General features: G+C 35.3%; 2 protein-coding genes across 2 annotated transcripts; both read left to right on the top strand.

Moving 5' to 3' along the window:
* The first annotated feature begins 890 nt into the window (after positions 1-890).
* On the top strand, positions 891-3415 carry LOC126712166 (dirigent protein 8). The gene is made up of 3 exons (XM_050411378.1): positions 891-1092; positions 1568-1970; positions 2075-3415. The coding sequence occupies exon 3, from the start codon at positions 2485-2487 to the stop codon at positions 3049-3051; it is 567 nt and encodes a 188-aa protein (XP_050267335.1). The 5' UTR covers positions 891-1092; positions 1568-1970; positions 2075-2484; the 3' UTR covers positions 3052-3415.
* A 1851-nt stretch (positions 3416-5266) lies between these two features.
* Positions 5267-24280, top strand: LOC126712165 (exocyst complex component SEC3A). Its single transcript, XM_050411377.1, has 25 exons — positions 5267-5663; positions 6577-6647; positions 7080-7160; positions 7254-7321; positions 7952-8054; positions 8140-8285; positions 9166-9283; positions 9408-9512; positions 10364-10465; positions 10546-10683; positions 14137-14265; positions 14369-14449; positions 14538-14612; positions 15866-16039; positions 16121-16274; positions 16388-16452; positions 17433-17603; positions 17694-17773; positions 20768-20849; positions 21406-21503; positions 21624-21732; positions 21846-21914; positions 22852-22917; positions 22997-23086; positions 23964-24280. The coding sequence occupies exons 1-25, from the start codon at positions 5489-5491 to the stop codon at positions 24075-24077; spliced, it is 2664 nt and encodes an 887-aa protein (XP_050267334.1). The 5' UTR covers positions 5267-5488; the 3' UTR covers positions 24078-24280.
* Positions 24281-27788: the final 3508 nt, after the last annotated feature.

The following is a 27788-nucleotide window of genomic DNA, read 5'->3' as shown; positions in this document are numbered from 1 at the left end:
TTTGAGACCCTTTTGCTATTTTTTAGGCTTATGGTCCATTATTCCTGCCATTCGTGCTTAATGGTTTTCTTTTCAATTTACTAACTTTTTTTCTCCAATATTATTGGGCTTCTTCCTGTTATTGGCCTCCTTGCCAATGTGGGCATCAACAGGTACTTAGCAGAAGTGGCTGAGTTTGATATAGTGATAAGCTCTCTTTTTGTCCCACTTTCATCGTTCTCTCTTGCAATCATAAGAATTGTACAATTTTTGGCTCTTTTAATTCTTTATAATTCTTGGGCCTGTTTTTGTTAGGCTTCGCTTTTCTGGGCAGCCATAAATTCAATGTCCCACCTGGTGAGGGTTTAAAATTTCCCTAGCAATTATTTTTCATCTGTCCTGTCTTGTTTAATTTTTTGCTCATTCAATCCGAATATGGTAATGCCTCTTATTTTTGTAGGACAGGTAAATTAACAAAGTTTGTAGCCAATGGTTGCCAGGGAAAAATAATACGGGCTCTTGCTTTATCCTGTCCTGTCTTTATTTATTTATTTTATATATTTGGTGGGCATATATATACAGATTGTGGAGATATCCCATTTAGAGTCTCATGGAAAGTGATGCCATTATGTTGTTGGGTTGATTTTTATTTAAGTGCCATGTGTCCTATGAGATTGACTTATAAAGAGAAACATTATCCACAAATGGTGTAAATTTGTTTGAAGTGGAGGGAACTAATAATATCTCAGTTCCCATGGATAAATTACTTGCTTTGGTTGAAAATTTATGCTCCTTTGCATTGAATGGTGCACTTACACTATCAGTCCGATAAGGATTAATTTGGTGTTCCTTTTTCTATTTTCAGATTCCTTTTAGGTTTTATTATATTAACTGATAGTAATGTTTTTGTAGAATTCTTAAACTGAGGCTTCTTTCTTTGCCTAAGCATGATGCGATAGTAGTTATGCTTTGATTCTTGGTGTAATGTACTTCATTGGTTATTTCTGATTCTTGCAGCTTCTCGGAGACTTGAACCCCGGCTCTTACCTTACTCTCCCATCTCACAAGAACTTCGTACTTGTGGAGTGACCATCATGCTAATGGTGCGCAGTGGTAATTAGCCATCTATTAAATGGATAAAGTATGGAGAATATGTGTCCTGAATTAATGGGCTTGAGAAAATTTGTGTCCTGAAGTAGCTTAAACAAAACATAGTTTCTGATCAAACTTTGTGTTCTATATGCATTTATGCATTTATGAATTTATTTATTTATTTATAATTTTTTATCAAGCTTCTAAGATACATTTACTTTGTGTCATAATTTGTGAACTTAGATTGTTGCTGATTGAGATCTTGTCACCTAATATTTGGCAATAGAGAAGACCTGGGATTTCAGAGTTCAAATAATTTATCTTTATAATTGTTGGATTCCATTGAAATATTGTAGTTTTTCAATTAATTGTTTTGCATTCTTAGCACATGATAAAAATCTATTCCTCACGTCTTCAGGAATCTTTTTTTATTTTATTTTTGCTGCTTAGCAGCTTAAGTGGCTAAGTTTGATTTAATGAAAATCTCTCTTGCCAGTTTGCAGAAGACACAGCAAGATTTACATCCCAAAGGGTCCTGTACCTGGAGGTGCCAGTTTGCACTGAGATGCTGCCGTTTTATATTTCATTATAAGTTGTGAACTGTAAAATGTTTGTGTCAAATATCTTGTGCTTTGAAGTCTTTGTGTATCAATAAGGCATGCAAATGGCTTGTATAGCCTTGTGTTCATTCAGCAATTCCGAGGTGTTACCTTGCTAGGATTTTGGCACCAAAAAATAAAGTGTATATATAGCCTATTGGCATACTTTCATAGATAAATGCATCCATTGTCTCAATGCTGCTTTCTTCCATGACTTTGGATCATCTTTTCTACATGATGTTTGATTTTGCTAGGGGCAAAGTGATTAACCATATCAGTCCATTCAATTGATCACTTGAGGTTAGTCTTTTCAAAAAATTATACATCACATATGCAGTGTATATGAAGGGGGAAGACCATTTTTTTATATTATTATTTTACGCTAATCTTTAATTTGTTCTTAGGTGCTGGGGAATCTCAAGAATGCACACTTGCTCTGTCTGTGGAGAATCCCAACATAAATGTTTGTGCCCTGAATTCAAAGGTAGTATAATGAGGAAGAGATTTCTTTTAAGGTGAGGTTTTGTTTTGTTCTTCTCTAATGGGCAAAAAATGAGAAGATATGATTTATGCATCTCAAAATATGTGCATTCGAGATCCACATTTTGGATTTTAGCCATAAGGTTCCACTAACTCTTCAGGAAAGCATGCAGATTCATAATTGGTTTAGGTTTACCAGTTTTGGTATTGGAAGAGTGGATTAGGTGGCCAAAACCATTAACAATGAGGAGCAAGTTTATCTCACCTATTGAAGTATTAAAGTGATCTTATAGAAACCAAATTCAAACCCCAACTCCAATCTCGTTGGTGCAAGATGCTTCCTAGAGTCATATTTTGCACAACAGTTTCCTTAGCCATACTGGCAGTCATTCTCTTGGCTTTGCTCTCTCCCATGTCCCACAAAAAGCCATCAAAGAATAACACAAAACCACCTTGGCTAGCCTTGTCTTTGTACATACAACAACCACAAGTTGCTAGCTCCAACACTCAACCCGTGACAAAATCAGATGATGCTGAAGCCTTTATTTTCCACCATATGCTAACAGAGGGACCAGAAAACACTTCCAGGGTTGTGGGAAAAGCCCAGGGCTTCATAGTTCCTGTGGAACAGTTTGCACACTCGGCTTTCAATATCATATATCTGAGCTTTGACACTAAAGAGTATTCAGGTAGCCTTAGTGTTGAGGCCAAGCATGTTGCTCATAAGGACAGAGAAGAACTCACTGTGGTAGGTGGAACTGGGTCTTTTGCTTTTGCACGTGGGTTTGCTGTTTTTGCACAGGCTGATCATACCCAATTACCAACTGATGTGGATGCATCAACTTACCACGTAAAACTTCAACTTAGATTTCCTAATCGATCACAGATAATACCCTTATGACTTTTTTTTTTTTTTTTTTTTTTTTCTTGTCTTAAAAGAAGAGGCTGATAGTGTCTTGGAGGTCGAATAATACCAAATATTTCTCTGCTTGACCGTGGAAACGTTACTGCCTTGCTTTAATTTTTTTGTTTGTAGTACTTTGCAGTTCTCTCTTGAGAGGAGAGAGTCCAAAATCTAAAACTATTTCAGAGGAAGGTTGATTCCTGTTTGTACAACATACATGTTGAGACAATTATGACTCATTGGGGTCTGATAATTACTTACTTAGGCCCACTTCTTGTGACACTTATGTTTTGCGCCAATTGTCATCGTACAAGCTCTCTATATTGAAATCATGTCCACCAAGAGGACTTTTTTTTTTTTTTTTTTGGGTGCATAAAAGTGGGATGTTAACTCTATGTTCTTAGCTCATGCTCACTAATGTCCTTGATGGGGTTGGATGCACAACTATGGCTCATCCAGATCCTTTGCTTCTGTAAACTTGGGCTCGGTGGGTAAATTGTAATTATGGTCACACCCAGGTGAAAGATGCTAACTTTGGTTGCTCTCCTTTACCCATTTTTTTTGTTCATAAATTTAAAAAAAAAAAAAAAAGAATAGAAATGGGACTCAATCCAAAATTTTCAAGAGTAGCTATACCCTTGTTTACAAAACAAAAGATAAACTGACTACGCATAATCCAACAAACATTAAGAGCATTATTTGAACACACATTACGAGATGAAACAAAATTCATATAATCCCAGCACAAAAATTACAACAAAAAGGTTTGGGGTATGTGTCGTATAAGATTTCTCTCCCTTTGAGATGCTACTCAGGAGTATATTCCAGGTTTGGGGTCTTTTACCCATTTAGCAGCTAATAAAGAGTCAATCTGTTGTATTAGACCTTCCCGGATAGCCTAGAGCTCAACTGTTGTATTATTGGAGATTCCTGAATTTAAAGAGAAGCCCCATAACAATTCACCATTACAGTTCTGAATGATACCGTTGGCTCCTGAATTACCAGGATTACCTTTAGAAACTTCCACCTATGTTAATAGTAATGAGAGGGATTTGTGCTGGTGTCCAATATATCTATATGAGTTTAGATGTGTATAGATTGTGCTGGAATATTACTTAAGAAGTAGAATTTGATTGCATGGGACAGAGAGTTCTTTCTTAGGATATGAGGAGGGATATTTTGACCCTTAAAAACTAGGGAATTATGCCCTAACCAAATAGTGAAATCAAAGATGTTACTCCATGGGGATGGGGTATATTCAGTATTGAATTTAGACAAGGAATTTAATTTGCACCAAGAGTGGATTGGAAGAGAGAAATTTTTGGATGTGGTGGGGGTATTGGGGTAATGAAAACCAAATATTAGTCCTGGTGGTATCTACTGGTTAGTCCATAATTTAATAATTTGTCCATTTTTCATAATCCATTTAAGTCCTTTGGACTTTGGAGGACTCGTCCTCTTAAAAGAGCCAAGGAGGACATGCTCCATGCATTTTGAAGACAATCAAAATAAGTTATTCTAATATATTAAAATATTGATTTTATTTGACTTTTTAGATCTTAATATTTTTCACTTAAAATCTATTCTTTTAAAATTCCTTGTTTTTGCATAATTTTTTTAGTAGATATTATGATTAAAAAATTTTTAATAAAAGAACTTTAAACTATAATATTTTTAAATTATCAATTATATCAAAAGTTTAAACTATTTAAAAATAATAAAACTAATCTTTTAATTTAACATTCCCCTTTTATGTTATTATTATATAGAAAAATTCCCATTCAAGTTGACGGTTGATCAGAAGAGAATTTTAATAATTAATAAATTACATGAATTTAGATTAATCAAATACTTTTATTTTGACGTAACGATTCGATATAACGAATTTGTCCATATAGATTGATTGTACTTGTGTCGGCTAGTAAAAAAAGAAAAGAAAAATTAAAAAAAAACTAAATTCAAATTTATAAAAAAAATGGATTGGCTAGGGGGACCGAACTAGATGTATGCACTGAACTATTTTTATTAAATGAAGGGTAAGATAGAGATGATTTGATATTAGAATTAAACATAAATAGTCAAAATAAAAATTTTAAAGCGTAAAAAAGAATAAAAATGAAAAACAACCCAAAAGGGGAAAGTGTATTTTTGATAGGAGAAAGTTTCTCCTTTTAAGATATATTTTTTTAACCGTTATAAAAAAAATATTGTTTCTCTGCAACAAAATTCACCCGGGTTTGATACGTATAGATCGAACCCGTAGGCCCAAAACACCGACCCATTGATTACGTTAACGAAATTTAATTTGTACTTTTCAATTTTCATTCATTCCGACATTTTCCACCTTCATCATCTGTGTTGTGTGTTTATCTCTCTCTCTCTCTCTGTGAAATCTGAATCATATACCAGAAAAAGTTGAAATCGAAATCAGGAAATGGCGAAATCGAGCGCGGACGACGATGAGCTGCGGCGAGCTTGCGAGGCCGCAATCGAAGGCACCAAGCAGAAGATCGTGATGTCGATCCGCGTCGCCAAGAGCCGAGGGATCTGGGGCAAATCCGGCAAACTCGGCCGCCAAATGGCCAAACCTAGGGTTCTCGCTCTCTCAAGTTCGTATCTCTCTCTCTCTCTCTCTCTCTCTATCTGATTCATCGAAAATTCATTTAGTTTTTTGAATGTCGAAAAGCGAAATTGAGTTTCATCTTCAGCTTAAAATAATGAAGTTAAAATTATCAATTGCTGTGATTCTTTTAGATTTCAATGGTTCTTATTGTTTGGATGATTCTAGTTTTGGATCCTCACTCTCTTGGATTGGTTTCCACATCGATGCCAGTGTTAGATATATGTATTGTACAAGTGAAGTTGTAAACTTTGTTGCAGCATTTTAATCAAAATGGGAACCATAAGAATTGGACCGAAATCGTCCCCGGTTTGTACTAAACAGAAGCACTTTAATATTACTTTAAATACTACCAAAGCCTCTGACCTATGTGATTATCTCATTCATCGAAATTCAATTAGTTTTTGAATGTCGAAAGCGAGAATGAGTTTAATTAATAAACTATTATACTCCTAATTGTAATTCTTTTAGATTTCCGTGGTTCTTATTGATTGGATGATTCTGTAAAAAGTTAAAATTGTTAGTTTTGGTGAATTTTTTTTCGCAACACTGGTATTGATGAGGATCATATTGGCACTGGTTAGTATTACTTTAAATACTGCCAATGCACTTTTGAAATTTAAGGATTTGGGTATATATGTACTTAACATAAAAGTTTAAAATTGATGCATAATAGGTGTAATTTGAGCTTTCCATCTTGATTGAAAGGTACCGTGAGATTTGGTTACGGTCTGAAATTTATCTAGATAAATGAAAAGTTATAGATTTAGGTAATATACATATACCCCCACATGGGTGTACATTGTCATATATGATTAACAGCTTATTAAATTGATTCCTAGGATTAGGTTCTGGTATTTAATTTGTGTGGCATTGTTAGTGATTGTGTGTGGTTTGTGCAGCAAAATCAAAAGGTCAGCGGATAAAAGCTTTTCTTCGAGTCATGAAGTATTCAACTGGAGGAGTTCTTGAGGTAAACATTGAATTTCTTATATTTTTTCATATTCGGAAAATTTTCAAAATGTTTTCAAAATTTATAAGGTTAATAGTGAATGGAGATTCAGTAATAGGAACTCAAAACTCCACCAAAGCCCAGTATAGGTGTGATCATTGCCACACTGACTTGTTGGCTGGCATGATTATATGTTTAGGCACATGAGGCTGGCTGTGGCAATTTGTAGGCTTGTGTGATCTAACAAAATCTTGCAAGCAATTTCAATTCTGATCGACTCAAATAAAATAGAAAAAGATAGGAAATATAATCGCCAGTAATGAGTTGGTTAATAGAACTATTGAAAATGAGTTGCATCATTTCCTACCTATTCATGATTTTCTGTAAAATTTTATTTTTTTGCTAATGATCTATTTTATTATAACTTTTGAAAAAAATTTCTTTCATTTGCAGCCTGCAAAGTTGTACAAGTTAAAACATCTATCAAAAGTGGAGGTTATAGCAAATGACCCCAGTGGATGTACGTTTACACTGGTAATGTTAAATCTCTTACTCTATATTACATTTGGATTCTGATTATGTACACACATTCTTTTGTCTTTTAGCTTCTAACCAAACTTCTTATAGGGTTTTGATAACCTCAGAAGCCAAAGTGTTACTCCACCTCAGTGGACCATGCGCAATATTGATGACAGGTAAATATGATGGGAGCAATGCACTCTTAAAAATATTGATGTAGGAGTATAACTCATAACATGGATGATGATGCGGCATGGTGACATGGCACGAGGGAGTGACATGGTACAAGGCCAGCCAAGCCTAAGGGCTGAATTTCACATGTGCCATATGATAATTGTAGCTAAATCCACACGTGCCAAGTTTGTTGTGGTATTTGAAAATTGGAGGGAAAATTAGTTAATGGCACATGCACAAGCTAGATTTTAGGAAGTTGTTAGAAGTAGAAGTCATGTGCTTTATTAAGTCTTGCATGTGATTAATATGTTATAATTGTATTCTAGCATGTGATAAATGTTAGTTATGGATGATGTCATCAACAATAGCTAACTCCTAGGCTATAAATATCCATGTACATGCATTGTAAAAAGATAGATTGATAGTAAAATTTCTTGAATTTGGATTGAGGTGTGAATTCCCTCTCTTTCTCTACTCTCCCCCCCCCCCCCTCTCTAGAATCTCTCTCTTTAGAAAATGCAAGTGTTAATTTTCTTGCACTATTTTGGGATTATAGCATAGGTTTTTGATTTGATATGCTCTTTTATAGTGTTATCATGTAGCTAATTATTGATTTGGACCTTTTCTTGTAGGAACCGCCTTTTACTTTGTATCTTAAACATCTGTAAAGATGTACTGGGTCGTCTTCCTAAAGTAGTTGGAATAGATGTTGTGGAGATGGCTCTTTGGGCGAAGGTGCGTATAATGATGTTCTACCTGTTTGATTTTTTATGTGGATTCACAATCTAACAACCCTTTCATTTAATTTTTCACTGAATAGGAAAACACACCCTCAGTTAGTACTCAAAGGAACCTAACTGACGGGCCTGTTGTGGCAACAGTGACTGAAAGTGACTTGAAAGTGACCGTTGAAAAAGAACTTGTTTCTCAGGCTGAGGAGGAGGATATGGAGGCTCTTTTGGGCACGTACGTATTGCTTGCATTCTTTGATCTGAATCGGATCTATTTAATTGTGGCTTATATTGTTGTTTGGTTAATTTGGGATGTCTCATTGATATTTGATAAAGAATGACTATTGTTGATTGTTATTTGGTCAAGTTGAGATATATATCAATTTTACTAGACTATTGAAATTCCATTATATGAGAAGAAAAAGGTTTTAAGGTCCTTGACAATTTCGTGCCACTGATATTTGGAAATGGGTTAGACATGTGTGAGCTAGCCAAGGTATGCATTGACGTCAACCTAGGGTCTGATGAAAGGAGGAAGACTGCATTGATTGCATTCTTTCCATCCTTTCTTGTTTTTAATGGATACACTAATTTCTTGGGGTTCGGCCACTGAAATTCAGATTTCATTTTTGGGGTTCAATGTTTCTTTTCAATGCAAGGTTTTATTTGAATAATCATTGTTAGCCATAGAGATTTTGTATAGAGTTTGTCTTGTGATTCTGTCGGCATTGGTTGACCCTGCAGTTTTCAAGAAGTATCCATATCAAAGTCATTTTGTACTTAATGAAAGTGCCAAGTGGGCCACATTCTTTTTTATCTATTTTCTTTTCCGTTGAAGCTTTGCAGGATCTTATTTTCTTTTCTTTTAATTGCATTAAGGTCCAAAAAGCTTGGTAGACCTAGAGCTTGAGTTGGGCTTCATGTTCTTGTTGAAGAAGGAACAGTTGATTGCTACCAAATTTTTCTAGGTTGATGAAGAAGTTGTTGAGAGTTTAGTGTTATAATTTTACTCTTTTATGTCCTTAAATGCCAATTGCAGTTAGTACTAGAAAGAAAGACAAATTGTCACCGTGGCACCACCTTTTTAGTTATATTTCTTAAAAAATGATTTGCAGTTATGTCATGGGAATTGGTGAGGCGGAGGCATTTTCCGAAAGGCTGAAGCGAGAGCTTCTGGCTTTGGAAGCAGCAAATGTGCATGCCATTTTGGAAAGTGAACCTTTGATAGATGAGGTAATTTTTGTTCTCATTTTAGAGAACTTGATGAATGGTTGTGCTGTTTATGTTTTTCCTTTATTAAGTCCTTTAAGTTGACAGATATGTATTGTGATTTATTTTTTGATTGTTGGTCTTGCAGGTATTGCATGGGCTTGAGTCAGCCACAAATTGTGTTGATGATATGGATGAATGGTTAGGCATCTTTAATGTGAAGCTTAGACACATGAGAGAGGACATTGAGTCGGTAAGGACTTCAACATACTTATTGTGCCCACCATTTATTTGTCTAGCTTGTTGTTATGTGTTATAAAAATGTTTCCTTGCTCTAGCTGGCCGGGTAAGTTAAGTAAATATAGAAATGTGTGGTATTTGGTGGGAGAGGAATGCTCTAATTTATGAAGGAACCAAAAGTTCAACTCAAGACCTGAAACTATCTTTTTCCATACTTTGCTTGGGTCGACAATGGCTTTGAGTGTTTTCACTTTTACTTCCTTGCCTGCTTTACTTGATAGTTGTACTTTTCTTGCATCTTAGTTTTGTTTGTTTTCAGGTTTACCTCAGCACACTTCCTGTGTGCTTTGGCTCTTTGTAGTTGATTAGTTTCATTCAATGAAGTTTTATTATTTATTTCAAAAAAAAAAAAAAAAAAAAAAAGTTTCCTTGCCTCCCCTCCTTTCTTCCCAGAAAACATAGCTGTTCATACATATATATTGGTCAAGGCCGTGTTTTGTCTTGGCATTAAAATTTATTTTAATAAGGATGTTGATCATTCCATGTGTTCTAGTTTCTCTCTCTCTCTCTCTCTCAATATAAATTATTTATGTCCCATACATGTTTATTTTCACTTTCCAATTATAGTTGCAGAAAAATCTTTTATGGTGGTAATTTTGTTGATAAAAAAAAGCAGTTATGCTGCCACTACTGGATCTGATTTGAATTGCTAAATAATTATTCTGTTAGGGTTTGTTGAAAAAGTGATTGTTCTATATGCCATGTTACTTACACGGCTAATTTTTTTTAATCCTAAATTCTGTTTTTACTTCTCAATTTTATGTATTTAGCATGATTTTGAAAATATTGTTAACTCGTGTCCAGATAGAAACCCGCAATAACAATTTGGAGATGCAATCTGTGAATAACAAAGCTCTCATTGAGGAACTTGATAAGCTTCTTGAACGATTGCGTGTGCCTTCAGAGGTACTTTCTCCAATTGGATTACTAGTTTGAGTTTGAACAACTTGTTTTTGGTCTTTCTGATGACATTTCCTTGGTTGTAGTATGCAGCATGTTTGACGGGAGGTTCATTTGATGAAGCCCGCATGCTTCAAAATATTGAAGCATGTGAGTGGTTAACTGGTGCTTTACGTGGCCTTGAAGTACCTAATTTGGATTCTACCTATGCAAACATGCGAGCTGTATGTACTCTGCCATTTTCTTTGTTTATCATCTTTTTTCTTTTTTAAAAAAATTATGAGCCAGTAGAACTTTGTTCTAGATAAGTAGGACTAACACAAAAATATAAAATAAAAAAAACCTGCAACTTATGGGTGACTATACAATGCAGCAGCAAATGATCCATAATTTCATCACTACTATTGCACATACAACACTAATTTTCCAAAATTTCGCCTCTCTTGGAAAGCTTGTTGCATGTCAAAATTCTTTCCCATGCCTCTATCCACATAAAAAATGTAACTCTTTTTGGAGTTTTAGTGCACCAAATGCTCTTCCAAGGGAAACTTACTCTAGTGGCGCCTCTTAAAGTTTCATAATACAATTGAACATTGAACTTACCACTAGTAGTCAGCTTCCACCTCAAGCCCTCTGTTAAATAAGCAATTCTCCCAAAAGCTTAGGTTTTTAGGAAATGGTGAATTTAATTACTTAACCAAAATTTAACACTCCTCCTCACATCTGGGCCTAACTTGTAATAAGTGAGGGCCTAACATGTGGGATTTTTAACATTTTAAATGAGAAGTAGATTAAAGATAGGGATCGAACTTAGGATTTCCTGCTTTGACACTATGTTAAATTACCAATTCTCCCAAAAGCTTAAGTTGTTAGGAAATGATAAATTTAATCACTTAATCATAATTCTAACGCCCTTCATTTGGGACATTGAAATATAAATTATTTTGAAACATAGATGCTATTGATTCCATTCTCCAATCATTAAAATCATGTATAAATCTGATATTCCTCAGTCGAATTCTCCAACATTCGGTATTTCCAAATAGGAACGAACAGATACAACTCCAGCAACAACTCCTGCAATGCTTGATTTCCACACCATATGCCATGCTAGAACCTAGGTTGCACGGACACGCCATTTTTGGCGTCGTGTCGGTGTCGGACACGTGTCGGACACCGGAACGGGTACGACTCGTCGGATTCCGGTGTCCGGCGAGTGTCTCTTTTTTTTTTTTTTTTCGCTTCTCCGACACGCCGCCGACACGGCTCCGACGCGGCTCCGACACGCTAGCAGTGAAAAAAAAAAAGAAAAATCACAGATGTCTGACCTCTGACCTCTGCCCGCTGCTGCTGCCGCTGCCCTCCGTCGCTTGCCGGAGCTAGATCGGGCCGATCGGCGAGCTCCTCCTCTCTCCTTCTTCTTCTTCTTCTTCTTCTTCTTCTGCTTCTTTTTCTTTTTCTTTTTCTTTGCTCTCTCACCCAGATGCCTTCTTCTTCTTCTGCTTCATTTACGTTTTCTTTTTCTTTTTCGTTCATTTTAACTTTTCTAATATTTTTTTATATTTCCTCTTTGTTTTGTGGGTCTTCTGCCAACCCCACGTGAAAGCCAGTTTCAAACATTCAATTTCAAATTTTAACTATTGAGTACCATATGTCAGTCTTGATTTCTTTGATATGCCATTGGTCCAAAAGAAAATAATTTATATTATTATTTTGACTATTATTTTTAGTATTAGTATTTGAACGTAACATATTTAAACTTTTGATTTGTACTCTAAATATTTTATGTGTATTATTGTACTATTTTTGGCGTTAGTTTACTTATTTATAATTCTAATATAATTTAAATTCTAGACATAAATGTATTTTATGTCTAAAAATATTAAAAAATATCCTAAATATAAAATTTAATTAATTATTTAACCGCCGTGTCCCCGCCGTGTCGTGTCCTTATTTTTCAAAAATTGCCGTATCCTCGTGTCCGTGTCCGTGTCGTGTCCGTATCCGTGTCCGTGTCCATGCAACATAGGCTAGAACCTTACCCTTCGTCCACCATATACTGAATGTAGGTTGCAAATATCTCCCAACCTGGCCTAGTATTCCTCCATAAGCTTTAGTTTACCATAATTTGATCAATGCTATTAATTCAATAATGAACACGTTTCAAGAGAGTTTTGCAGCAATTATGCTGCTGAGGTTTGTTTGATGCAATCTCTCCAAGGTGTGATCTAAGGAAACTCTAGGTGCGATGCGTAGGGAAAACTAGGTGATAGGGTCATAGTTATATTCCATGGAGAAGTTTTTGGAGAGCTAAAGCACCACCAAGGGTGAACTAATTTGTTTGGACAGCAGCAAGGGGCAAGATTACCATAGACAACTTTCATAAAAGGGGTATTGTGGTTATGGATTGGTGTTGCATGTGTAAAGACCTTTAGTTTCCTACATTTCACACTGCTTTGTAGGTGTTTCTTGGGTGATGCCACAGACGGGATTGAACTGTGGGCATGTTGGAAAGGATGGTGAGGAATACATGAAGCTTTGGAGAGTTGGATATTGTTCCTCTGTTGATCAAGAATTTCTATATCTGGGAAGTATCATTATCATCCAATAAGAAGGGTTTCAATTTGAAAATTATTCTTCATTGGTTGATGTCGTTTATTTGGTGGGAGCAGAATGGGTGGACATTTGAAGGAAGGGAGTTAACGATGGAGGATTTGAAGCAATTATATTTGATTTTCTTTGAGTCGACGAAGGCTGTGAAACCCGTTTCTTCTTTGAGTTTTCATGATTCTATTGTTATATTAAAATTGCATAGAAAACATTTTGTTGTTTTTTTCCCCCGGATATATTCTTATATACTCCATGTTTACGAGGGTCAAACCTTTTTTCTTTTTTCTATGAAGTTTATTACATAGCAAAAAATTTCCAGCACTTTCAATCTTATTCTGGCAAACCCAGACCTGAATGGTGTTCCCATCTTTCCCTCAAAATCCAAATCTTAGAGCCCTAGACCTGCCATCCATCAAATAGCTCCCAAACAATCCCAAAATACTGTTTACTACCAAAGAATTATTCATACATTTAAAAATTATTTTGTTACAATGTTTTTAGTTTTCAGTTTTCAGCAATAAACGGTATCCAAACAGATCCTAAGTTTTGTTCCTTGTTTTGCCATCAAACCAAAACCCTAAATCCCTAACTTTGACCAATCTTTCTCCACCATTAAATCCTAATCCTAGCCTGTCAAAAGTCCTCAAGATACTTGTTGCCAAGAGAATCCTGTGACCCAACCTACAACTTTCCCTTTACTTCCATCCCTTTAGACCTACAGAAGGTCTGTACTCCACAGCAGATAGACCCAGGAATTCTTGCCTCTTTTTCTTTTTTTTTTCATCATTCAAATTTTTAGTTATGAATATGTACCCTATTACAAGTTTCTCTGTAATCTTGGTTCCTACATCAAATGTGAGCATCTTGGCAGCATATTTATAGTAGCTGCCTAGCGGGTAAATGTACCATACCAATTGTGGGATTCAAGAATGAACCCAATTATGACTTAATTTCTTACTTTCATTGTAAATGCCATTCTTTATGACTTCTAGCATAGAAAGTCTTTTTGAATATCTTTATTCTGCAAAACTGGCTCATTTTAATGATAGTAGCTGAAACTCTCACAGGTTAGAGAGAAGCGAGCAGAACTTGAAAAGTTGAAAAGCACATTTGTCAGGAGAGCTTCTGAGTTCTTGAGCAACTACTTTGCCAGCTTGGTGGATTTCATGATAAGTGACAAGAGTTACTTTTCTCAGGTACTCTTTTTCCCGCCACCCTCATGTTGTTTAAATCTTGGAAGTGATCATAATATTCATTAATTTGGAATTATAAGTATTGCTTCTATGATTTATTGAACAGCGGGGACAGTTGAAGAGGCCCGATCATGCTGACTTGAGGTACAAATGCAGGACATATGCTCGCCTTCTACAACATCTAAAGGTCATTTTGAGACATTGCTGTAAATTTCAAATGCTATGCCAAGTTTTTTTTTTTTCTTTCTTATTATTTTACCTGTTTGAATGTGCAGAGTCTTGATAAGAATTGCCTGGGTTCACTGAGAAAAGCTTATTGTGGCTCCCTTAACTTGCTTCTTCGTCGGGAGGTGAATGATCACAAATCTTTTATAACATCGTCTTGATCTTACTGTGTTTTTTTAGTATACTTTCAAAATATTTATCCGTGCGAAGGTTGTACAACTAAGTTTCAGTTACTTATGTTTTTTCATTAAGTGAAGGCTTAGATGCTATGATTTCTTGTAATCCTTATGGTTTATCATGGGTAGGCTAGGTTTCTGCACCAGTCAACTGGTTCAATATTGAAACATTTGAGAATTGAACCTATCCAAGTGTGGTTCCTCGGGTTCAGTTAGCGGCCTTGCTTGGTCGTGTAGAGTTGTTTCAACTTTTACGTTTGCAGCTGCAAAACTTCAGTTACATTGTCCTTGGATGTTGGAACAATTTTGCCTGCTTTGCTGCACCTATCCTATCTTTGCCCCGACTGGAAGAGTCTTATCTGACAGATTTTAATATCAACGTTTTTTGAAAGAAAAAAATCTACACCTGTAGAAAACATCTTACTCAAAACAAAACCCTACTAGATAGATTGGGTATTGTCTTGTCTAGAGGAAGATATTAGCAGCTGGATAGCCTGGATTGGTTATTGTGGATGGCATGACCAATACCCTATCAGAATTTAGGACATGTACAGTATGGCTAGCCATGATGGTATAATTTTGTAACGGATGTAGACTACAAAATTGGGTGACAGGCCAACATTTATCAAACATGGTTGAAACTGGGCTAATGTTGCATGTGGTTAAAACTACCAATATTACAGTAGTCTGGTATGTTGTACTTCTTTCCAACTGCCATGCTGTCTATACATATGAGTGGGAGTTAAGGAAGTTTAGCTAGTTTCCACACAAAGCAAATCAAGTTTCCAGCTATCTCTATCTGTGTAGATAATTTGTCAGTTGGCTCCCAAATACCCTATAAGTCTATAAACACTTTATTGATATGGTTTTTTGTGTCAACTATGTAACCATGGTTTTATGTTTAGTGACTTTGCTGAGTTCTTTGATAACTGCAACTTTCTCTGCAGGGCAATCATTCATTTTTAAGAAGCTGAACAGTTATATAGGAAAAACCCGTATTTTCCCTTCTCCCACCTTGAGAAAAGAGAAATCTATTATGTGCATTTGCTATCTTCAACATTCTACTATTTGGGGAACCATGAAGATTACAGATCAAATTGTCTCTTGCATCTTTTATGGTTTTAATTTATTTACTGACTTCTCTGAAACTTGGTGTGATGGTTCTAAATATATGGTCTCGAATTTCTATAATTCATTTACAGGCTCGTGAATTTGCCAATGAGCTTCGTGCCAGTACAAAAGCGTCGAGAAATCCAACTGTGTGGCTGGAAGCTTCCACAGGTTCTGGTCAAAATGTGAATGCTGCAGACACTTCTACAGTCTCTGAGGCTTATGCCAAAATGCTGACAATTTTTATCCCACTCCTTGTAGATGAGGTCAGAGTCCTAATTTTGTACACATGTTTTGAAATCCAAACTATACTAGTATAAAGATCCATTTTATGGTGCAAACTGCAGAGTTCTTTTTTTGCGCACTTCATGTGCTTTGAAGTTCCTGCACTTGTTCCTCCAGGAGGTCTTGTCAATGGTAATAAAACAGGATATAATGATGATGATGCCAATGATGATGATTTGGGAATTATGGATATTGATGACAATGACAGTAAAACTGGTATTTTCCCCCAATCTGCTGTCACTCCTGTTTATGTTTGTCTAATGTATGCTGAAGATCTGCTGCTCTTAGTTTTCAAACTGTGACTTCAAATAAATTATTTGATTTTGTAGGTAAAACTTCAGCGGAGCTTGCGGCATTAAATGAATCTCTTCAGGATTTACTTGATGGAATCCAAGTAATGTGCACAAGATACTGCTTAATTATGTTCATGTCCCCACATGTGCCTTTGGCTATTTGCAGTTGCTTTGTTTTGTTATAACATGTTGACTCCATCAAAAAAGCTTCCATGCATCTTTGGAAAGAGAAGAATTCCTTAATTTGTAGATGCCACTTTAGAATTCAGATCCTGTTCTTTGGCCAAAACTTGAAGCCAATCTTTCTGTTATATCTGTTATTATAATCATCCAATCAGGTTCAGGATCTCCATGTATGACTGAACACTGTGGAGCTTAGAAGTGGAATGTAATCCCTGGTGGTTAATCTTACTTTTGGAAGGGTGATTTGTCATCATATGCACAATTTTGATAGGTGTCCAGTGGAGATCCATGTCAGGCAAGGTTGTTGCTGCTGTCAATGGGATTCTAAGTTTACATGGTGGTGCCTGGTTGGTCTTAGGATTGTAATGAAAATTGTGTATGGAGGGAAGTTAAATGCTTCTTTGTATCTTAGTCAATAAGCAATTCTATTTCCGAAGTCTAAAGACTAGGGGGGTTTTATGTGGTCAAATTTTAACTACTGGTCGTATGTTTGGATATGATAGCCATGTTGTCAACTTAATAGAAGGGGTGATGAAGGGATGATGGTTGGACAAGTGAGTATTCTCTGAACTGTGCTAGAAAAATTTAAAATGACAACGGCAGAGAACCCAAATATACTTGAGTGAAGCAACCCATGTGTTTTATAACACCTTAATTGTAAGATTTTATATATCTTTTTCTGAGCTGAAATTCTATAACATGGATGAATGTTGTTAAACCCAAAGTTTTGGGACTAAGGCTTTGTTGTTGTTGGATGAGGATTGTTAAGTGGCTTGCATCTTCTTCATTACTGTCTTCTATGTTTTACTTGTAAAATTGCTGTTTAGTACTAGGCACTGTTTGGAGGTTGCAAGATAATTTTGTTTTGACCGAAGATGCCAATATATATGAATTTCAGGAAGACTTTTATGCTGTGGTAGACTGGGCTTACAAGATTGATCCTTTACGTTGCATATCAATGCATGGAATCACTGAGCGCTATCTCTCAGGTCAGAAAGCCGATGCAGCGGGATTTGTACGTCTCTTGCTTGGTGACCTAGAGTCAAGAATTTCCATGCAGTTCAGTCGAGTAAGATTTAACTTTCAAGGAGAAACAGATTATCGCCATATACATTAAGAGCATGATCTTTACCTATTTAACTTGTGAATTGTGTTGCAGTTTGTGGATGAAGCTTGTCACCAGATTGAAAGAAATGAGCGCAATGTTAGGCAGATGGGTGTCCTCTCATACATCCCCAGGTAAAGTAGAAACCTTGCTTATCCTTATTTTGTTTGATGCAAATTAACAACTTCTTGTGATTATGGCAATTGGAAATTTGTACATTACATTTTCCGGTTAGCTGATAGATGTAGAAGCAATGGAATATCTTCATTGTATATGTTTAACTTTCAGTCTTCTGTGTACTGAATTTATAATTCTGTAACTTTCTGCTGATAGATAAAGTTTTTTTCTTTTTTTTTTTTAATAAAAATATTCTTAATGGTCCTGGTCCTGGTCTTGATGGATTCACTATCCCACATATCCCCCATAACACCCCTTAAAACATCCCTTTGCAACTTTTCAATCCTATTAGCCACACTTGTAGGAAGAGTATACAAAGATGATTAATAAGTAGGAAGGCTCAAAAGCATACTCTTAAATAAAGTCAACCGACCTCCTTTAGAGAGATAGAGTTTCCTCCACCCCACTAGCCTCTGATCAACTTCTCCAAGATAGGATTCTAAATAGCTGTCAACTTGTACGAGGCGTGATTCCTGGTGTGGGGGACAACTGCTAAAGGAGTTCCCTTAATTATTTTGAATAGCATTTGATACGGAGGCATCAATGGCAGGCCACTAAACTCATCACTAGGATATCATTTTTGTCCAAACAATTCACCAATCAAAAAAAAGTTTTTTCCAAACAATTCAGGATTAGGAGCTGGAATTCATGGCAACTTTTATAGATCTTATTTATTCTAGTCCGATATACCAGAGTGGAGTGGATACACATCATTGGAATCCTTTCTAGGCCTTATTTACTTACAAGTGTCATGTGGGATAGAATGGGAGTGGTACGTTTGATGTTTTCTCTTATTACAAGGCTATTCGTGGTACTTATTTTAACTCATTCCCTTGGAAGAGTATATGGCATGTCAATGCTCCAAGGGGGGTGTCTTTTATTTGTGTGGACATCAGCTTGGAGTAAGATTCTTACTAATGATGATGATGCTGTATGTGTCAGTGTATTGGTGAAATGGTGGATCATTTATTGCTCCATTTTAACGTTGCTTATGCTTTGTGGAGTAAAGTATTTAAGATGTTTGAGGTTCAGTGGGTGATGCCATTGAATGTAGCAGACCTGTTATTTGGATGGAGAAATTGGTTTGGGAAACACTATTTGGATGTTTGAAATCTTACTCCATTGTATTTGATATAGCGTGGAGGGAACAGAATAGCCATATGTTTGAGGACATTGCGAGACCTCTAAATCAATTGAAGTCCTTGTTGATTCGTACCTTGTTTGAATGGTCTCGCACATGGGGTTTTACACATTGTACTTCCATTTTTGAGTTTTCAAACTCTATTCAATTTTTTTTTCTATTTCTTGTAATTTTTAAAAATACTTTGTGTTCATCATTGTGAACACGAAGTAATCTTCTATTTCAATCAAACATTATTACTTTAAAAAAAAAAAAGAGATAAAATGTGTTTGAGGTCAAATCCTATTAAACTCTACTCTTTTTTTTTTTGATAGGTAACAAATCCTATTATAAACTCTGACACCCATTGACCTGGTCTTCCTTCCCTTGGAAAAGTTTGTGGAAGCCTAAAGTCCCTACTAAGGTGGCAGTTTTTCTTTGGACTGCAACTTTGGGGAAATTCTTGACTATTGATAACCTTAGGAGACCCATACTTGTCATAGACTGGTATTGAATATGTAAATCAACTGGGGAAACTATAAACCACCTGCTTCTTAATTGCCCCGTCAAGAACTTTTGAGTATTGTATTTGTTTTGTTTGGGGTCTTGTGGGTTATGCCAAAGGGTGTGGAGGAGCTTCTAGTCAGTTGGCAAGGCAGGTTCGGTAGAAGCAGCAATAGTGTGATTTGGAACAAGATTCCCCTCTGTATCATGTGGTGTCTTTAGTGTTAGCAAAATGCTAGGACTTTTGAGAGACATGAAAAATCTATTCCAGATCTCAAGCTTTGTTTCCTCAAATCGTTATTTGAGTGGATAAATGCTTACTCTTTGTTTTCTTTTGCTATTATGTTTGAGATGCTTGATTTGTGCTTAATTTTGGTGTGCTTTGTGTACATATCCTTGTACCAAGATGTCACAAAGTTGGCAAGTAATGAGCTAAGAGTAGTTATGCTTTGCAACTTGATTTGACAACCTGAAAACATATGGTTACTGAGGCTGGTAATCTCTGCATATTAATTGACTGTGGATCGTGATACATGAAGTAGTGAGGAATTCTTATTTAGCAGAAATGTTTTGTGGTAATGTTCACTCAAACTATTTCAATAATCTGTTGCCTGTCAATATTTTAGGCTGCACATACTGGATTCAGAAATATTTTTTTTTTTGATAAGTATACTGGATTCAGAAATATTTCCCAAATATTCTAAATTTTTATTTATTTATTTATAAGTAGATGTTCTAAATTGTTATTGATGCTCAGTTTGAAATTTTTACAAAAAAAAGTGTAACATAATTATTGAAGATATTACTCCTGCTAGAATGGTTTTGTAGAAGAAAGTTAATTTGCTTCTAAAATGAAGACCATAGGTTAAATTTGAATATTCTTTGAATTAAATGAGGTTTTATTTATTTAAAAAAAAAAGTAACCAGTTCACTTAGATGTTGAAGCACTTTTATCTGTTTGTGAATGCGGTGTCATAAATTGGAAAAAGTGACTGTTCATCCCCCTGGACTTATTATCTTGATGATTAAGTTGTCCTTGGCTTTTGCATACTTAAAATTAATTTTACCTTTTGGGTGTAGAACCCTTTCTTTTATAAGGTTATGTGGTTTCTTTGAGTTTCCTTACTATTTGATGGGTCCGGGATTTTCTTGTGGTCCAAAAGCTCATATCAGATTGATTAATGTAGAGATTGGGGAAATTAAAATGGTTTTGCATGTATGACTGTACAGTATAATTACATTGTAAATATCAATTTTAAATTTATATACATTAAATAATTTTTTTTGAGGCATTATATTAATAAATTGTCCTCATTATTTTGCATAGATTTGCAACTCTTGCAACGCGTATGGAGCAGTACATCCAGGGACAATCTAGGGATTTGGTAGATCAAGCATACACAAAATTTGTGAGTGCTTTCTTCTCAGACATGTACTCATGAAATTGTTGTAGAGAGTGCTACAGGGCATCAAACAATGTATTGATTTTATCACATAGCTAAAAAATAATAATAATAATAATAGTAAAAACAGTAATGAATTAAAGTATTAATTCGTTAATTATCAACTGTTGGCTTCCTTGAAAGGAATATTTTTTTGGCTTTCTGCTGATAAGTGATGATGGGAGATGGTGGTGAACCTATCCTTTGCAAGTCTTCACCCAGACAAGAACTGATACTGATGAAAGAATTTTAGTGCTGTTAATAACCTTGGTCCACCTGACCTTTTTTGCATCAAGAAATACAGTGTTTTTTTTAATTTTTTATTTACATATTTTATCAAATCAAATCTGTAACTAGAGCTGCTGGTAGTATGATAATTATTGCAGATGATATATTTTGCATGTTGGTTTGATTTTGTTATTTTATTGCATGTAATATGTTGGGTTCGTTGATTTGATTTTCTAATGGAACTTTTGCGTTAGGGATTTTTGGTTCTCACTTACATTGGGAAGTTTTTTTACAGGTTAGCATAATGTTTGTTACATTGGAGAAGATTGCACAAACAGATCCAAAATATGCTGATATTTTTCTGTTAGAAAACTATGCAGCTTTTCAGAATAGGTAGTTTACCTTTCCTCAAGCACAGTTACAATTTGATCTTCTTAGTGTTTCTCAAGGGCAAAATATATGCTTGGAATCGCTAGTTAGTTCATTTAGCTGATTAGAAGCTGTTACGTGCAGCTTGTATGACCTAGCCAATGTGGTGCCCACATTAGCCAAATTTTATCACCAGGCGAGTGAAGCTTATGAGCAAGCTTGCACTCGTCATATCAGCGTGATTATTTACACTGTGAGTGTGCCTACATTACCTTTTTTTCCTAGTTTTTCCACTTTTGAGCATTCCTTGACATTTTATTTGGAATGTCCACATCCTCAATATTTTACTTTTGGGTTATGCTGCAGCAATTTGAACGCCTTTTCCAGTTTGCTAGAAGAATCGAGGATTTGATGTACACAATCACGCCGGAAGAGGTTAGTGTGTTAGTGATTGTATCATCCTATGCTCATAATTTGTTAAGCATGTTCAATCTGTTAGCTTCTTAGAAAATCTTAAATTACTTGCTTTGTAGAACATCCCATGTTCTTTGCATAGAAGCAAAACACTATATGAATGCCACTGACTTGGTCTGAGTGATGTTATCTTATTTATAAAAATAAATTTAAATTAAAAGGGATGTTTAAGTTAAAAGCTTTTTTTTTTTGTTTGTTAATATATATCCAATTTTTCTGACCAGTTGATCCTTAATAAACTTAAAAGGGATATTACATGTCTCCAAGAATATTGTTTCAACGTATGGGATTATGGAGCAAGTTTGGCATGCCAATGGCCTTATGGCCCAGTGGCATTCGTCTCCTTGTGTAAGGTTTAGTTCAAGGGGTCAAATCCCCTTATCTATAAGGAAAAAGAAAAAGAAAAAATGTTGCATCAATTAGATTAGAGGTTGGGCCTTGATGCGATGGCAAGTGCCTTCCACCAAAATTAACAAGTCACATGTTCAAGTCCAGAAATCAGCATCTCTCTCCCCCACACTTGTTATTACTAACTAGGTACGACCTTGTTAGTAATAAATGTCATTCAACACACTTCTGCCATATTCTTCTATTTAATGGAATTTCGAAACTGTCCATGGTATTATTCTCCATGTTAAAACTTACATCAGAAAGCACTTATTGCTCCACCACAAAGGTAATATTGTTCTAGTTTTCTTTTAAATAGAGATGTCATAACTAAAAAATGTTTGTTTCTAGTGGTTGTTATGCCTTTTAATTGGTGGTAGCTTCTTCTTCTTCTTCTTCTTCTTTTTTATTTTTATTTATTTATATTTTTTTATTTTTAATTACTATTACCTACTTGTTTACTAATTTCCCTGATGTTATGGCTCAAATCATGTGCCTTCACGAATTTCAGATCCCATTCCAGCTTGGGTTGTCAAAAATGGATCTCCGGAAAATGTTAAAATCCACTTTATCTGGGGTAAGTGGCTACTGTTAGATTATCCCTTCCGTAGTTTCAAACATGCTTTGGTAATAATGTTGTGGCTTCTTTGATACAGGTTGACAAGTCCATCAGTGCTATGTATAAGAAGTTGCAGAAGAATTTAACTTCAGAGGAACTGTTGCCTTCTTTATGGGATAAATGCAAGGTAAATTGTATCTTCTTTTCTAAAGCACGTTCAGGGCTTAGTATTTTAAGGCTCCTTTGTGAGTTCTTTGGCATTATGATAGATAGATATTTGGATGTTTCAAAAATCTAATATTTTGATCAATTGGAGGACAAAGTGTAGAGGAACCAAATTTTGAAATGGAATATTGGTCTAAAAATGTGCAATGCCCAAAGGAACAAAAGAAAACCTCCTGACCAACCTAATTTCTACTAGCAATAATCATTAATCTTGTGACCTATACTATCAAAGATACATTCAATCATAAGTAGGAATCATTGTTGTCTTGATGGTAATAGTTTTGCGGCCATGTTAGGTGGTGAATCTCCTAAATGACTTTTATTTCCTTTACCTCTTCCCTTGGTTGTCCTTTATTTTTTATTTTATTTTATTTTATTTTTTCTGATTCTTATGATTTGAGGTAGTTATGAAGGGATTCAGCTCCAAAATTATTTTTAAGAAAAAATAAATGAAGTAGTTATGAAGGGATAAGAAGATTGCTAAGTAGATATCTTAGGCCATTTAGTATGGCTCAGTGGTAATGACCCCTTGGTAATGACATTCTTTGTGGTGCCATATATTTGTGGTTTAAACCCCACATCTCCCCTCTCCCACTATCTACCTATAAAAACGTGTAGATATCCTACATTCGCATAAGTAGTTTTTGATGTTGGATTACACTTCATCTGTTTAAGGCTTTTAAGGAATTAAATCTATATAAGGTATTCATTGAAGTTAAGATGCTGTTTTGGATTCGGTTTGTATCAGCAAAATTTTGGATACACTGTACACCATTAATGAGCTCAGCATTTTTTTGTTGATTTTAATATCTAATGGAGGTTGTTTTATATTTTTCCAGAAGGAGTTTCTAGACAAGTATGAAAGTTTTGTTCAACTTGTTGCCAAGATTTACCACCCCTCAGAGAACATCCCCACTGTCTCAGAAATGAGAGATCTTCTGGCCAACTTGTAGAGAAGAGCGTTTTGTAAAATCCTGAATAGTTTGTGTTTTAGTAGATAGGTGTTTTAGCCCGATGTAATCATTCATTTAATCCATTTTTCTATATAAATTGATTTTGGGACAGGCATTTCAAGTGTCTTTTATCGAAATAGGTTAAATAAAACTCTAGTGTACAATTCTCACAGCGCACTGTATAATATTCTTGTGTTTTTGTATATGGCTGTTTTCCACCATTCAGTTTAGGCCCTTGATTCAATTGTCAAACTAATCCCTAAGATTTAAATTTTAGGTGAAATTTCACTATTGGTCCCTAAAGTTTACTTGCTCCTTTTAGTCTCAAAAGTTTCAAATGAGTGTTATTGGACCCTTAAATATAAAAAGAGAGTGCCTTTAGTATAGTTAACTTCCGTCAGTTTTCTTTTGCTTATGTGTCTAACATAAAAATGATGTGGCAAATTTCTATTATTAAAAAATTACACGTAATCATGGCCCTAACCCAAACCCAAATAGAAAGGGGTTCTTAAATGAGTTTTTCCCTTCTTCTCTAGCTGCTTGGCATGCCCAAACACCATTGACAATAACAATCTCAATCCACCAACAATAACTACCTTGTTGCAAAATGAAATCTATTTATTCAACTCTAAGGGTGTGTTTGGTAGAGTGGATTTTAGGGATGATGAAAAAAAATAAAAATAAAAAAAGAAAAAGAAAAATAAAAAGAAAACTTTTTGAAGAGTGTTTGGTTGAGAGGGGGAGGGGGAAAAATGATGGTGGGGCTCAAGTGTTTTTTCCTTAGGCCTATCAAAAAGCAAAATGAAAAGAAAACTAGGTGGGAGGAATTTAATAGAGAAATGACGAAAATGTCCATGTGCAAGCACATGGGCTTTGTACGTTGTTGTTGTTTTTTTTTTTTTTTTTTTTTTTTTTGTGTTTTTGTTTTTCTTTAGAAGATTTTTTTTTGGACATGATTTTTATTTTTAAATAAATTTGGGTGATTGCTTTTTTTCTTTTTTTTTTCTTTTTTGTCACTTTTTGGTTTTAATTGGGCATCATTTTTTAACAAAGGTATATGAGTAAATTTATACAGATTCAAATTTTTCATCCTTTCACTTTTCCACTCCCAACCAAACAAAAAAGAGAGAAATTAAAATATTTTCTATCCTCTTATTTTTCCACCCCTCCAACCAAAAAGACCCTAAAGATAAAAATTGGCAATAATAGTATAGTATGAACAAACTCAGCCAAAGCAAAATGAAATCTAATTTCAAGTCCATAAAGGTAACAAATGGCAATAGTAAGAACAAACCCAACAAAAGCCAAATGAAATTTGATTTCAAGTCCGTCTCAAAACACAGAGAGAGAGAGAGAGAGAGAGAGAGAGAGAGAGAGAGAGAGAGAGAGAGAGAGAGAGAGAGAGAGAGAGAGAGAGAGAGAGAGAGAGAGAGAGAGAGAGAGAGAGAGAGAGAGAGAGAGAGAGAGAGAGAGAGAGAGGATTTTGCACAACTCTAATGGCCTGTTTGGAAGTTTAGAGAGAGGGGAGAGTAGAGGGGAGTAGAAGAGAGGAGAGTAGTGGGGAGGAGAGTAGAGGGGAATAATTATTTTTCACCTTGTTTGGATGTTTTTAGAATTAGTAGAGAGAAATGAGAGGAAATGATTTAAATAGACACATTTACCCTTATTTTAAAAATGAACTTACAATATTAGTTTATGATTAATTTATTAGATTAAATAATTATTTAATCAACATTTTAATTCCATCAAATACTACTTATAAAAGTATAAAACTACTATTATAAAATAATTTCTATTACCTCAAAATAAATTCTAACAAAAATAAAAATAAATTCAAAAATTCATTGAATCTTAGCAAAACCCAGAACGATATCATTGACGTAGCAAAACCCAGAAGCCTCAAGCTTCTTCGCATGGTGGATGGAGCCCACCGGCCCAGTTGAAAGCGATATCGGCGTCGCCACGGTTGAGCTTGACGGCGGTGCCGATAGACCTGCTGGCGGAGGACTGATAGAAGTAGCTCACGCGTCGCTTCTTCGTGTCGGGTCCCGATGGGAGCGACGCGCCACCATGCTTTGTTCCATCATCGAAAACTCAAATCGCTCACTTTTCTCTCTTTTCTTCAAGTCGAGGACGTCAGACAAAGGTAAACTTCCACTCATGATTTCGACGAAGATGAACGCCGACTCGTTCGAATCGGAGATGGAATCGGAATCGGTTTTGGAGGAGCGTGGTTTTGGTGGCATCAAAATCACTGATGAGGTTTAGGCTTTCGCGAGGAATATGAGGATGCATCTAGAGACGGGGTTGGATTTTCCAATTGATGAAGGAGAAGACTTGGACCGGATGTGGGTTTTTTTCTATGGAAACAAACAGGAAGTCAATGCTTAAATTTTCTCAGGAAACAATCAAACATTATTTATAAAATCTGTGTGTAATTTTGTTAATTTAGAAAGGATAAATTAGGGAATTTACTTTGACAATAATTTATCTACTTTACTCTCCCTCCAAATTTCTCCAATTTGGGGGAATTAAAAATGAGGGGTTAGAGAGAGTTGAAACCCCTCCAAATCCCTCCCCCTCCTTCCTTAAAAATCTTCCAAACAAGGTAATCGGATTACTCTCCCTCCCTCTACTCTACTCCCCCTCCATTTTTTAACATCCAAACAGGCCATAAGCTTTAAATGAGAACTGATTTCAGAGGGTCAGACTTAGGTCCAGTGTCAGTAATACTAGATCTGTTGAGATGATGACGTATGTCCACTTTTGGACACGTGTCACTATTTGATCTGGTCCAGTGCACTAGATGCATTGGACCTAAACCAAGTCCGATTTCAAATTGCAAACCTCTATTTAGCTTTTCAAATCTTTCAAATTATAAAATTCAAATTTTCAAATCCTTCAAGTTAAAATTTTTGGGGTTCACTTCGCTTATCATTGTTTCAATTTCATAATAGGAAAGTGTAGGAAAGTGCAAGAAAAGGTTAAGATAAGGTTTTAGAAAGGAGACTAATGAGCTGTGACGAATTTCATTAATTTTTTTCTTTCTATTTTAAGACTTTCTCAATATCAACGGTTCATTAAATATTGTTTAAAGAAAGTTGAAAGACATGAACCAATATCCAGGTCAGATTTTAAAATTTGAGTTTCAGAGATGGGTTGCGTTGTTAGTGTTGGGTATGCCAAGCAAATTGAGAAGAAGGGAAAAACCCATTTATTTGGGTCAGGTTAGACCTATGCTTAAGTGTAATTTTTTAAAATAATTTTTAAAAATTACCGTATCATTTTTCTGTTAAACATAGGTAAGTAAATAAACTAATCGAAGTCAACATAAGGCTCAAATAGTGCTCTCTATTTAAACTTCAAAAAAGACCAATATTGCAAATCAACGGTGTAATTCTTCTCCATTATTATTATTATTATTTTTTTTAAATAGTGTAATTCTCCTTATTTATTTATTTATTTTTATACCTTATCTAACCTTTTACTATTCTGTTTTGACTAGTGAAGGAATCATAATCCTAATCGTATTTAAACACTTCGCTTAAGGGATATCTTATTAGGGTTTTCTATCTCGCTCTAGTGTATTTTTACTTTGTTTTCTCGGCCATGGACTCCGGCGATGAAATCAACATCTATAGTGACAATGAAGTCAACGATTATGACGGCGAAGATGCAAACAACACTGACTGCAACTATGACTCCTTGATC

Source organism: Quercus robur, chromosome 2, assembly GCF_932294415.1.
Source record: "Quercus robur chromosome 2, dhQueRobu3.1, whole genome shotgun sequence".
Lineage (NCBI taxonomy): Eukaryota > Viridiplantae > Streptophyta > Magnoliopsida > Fagales > Fagaceae > Quercus > Quercus robur.
Note: the sequence above shows the minus strand (reverse complement) of the source record. Positions and strands in the feature narration are given on the sequence as shown.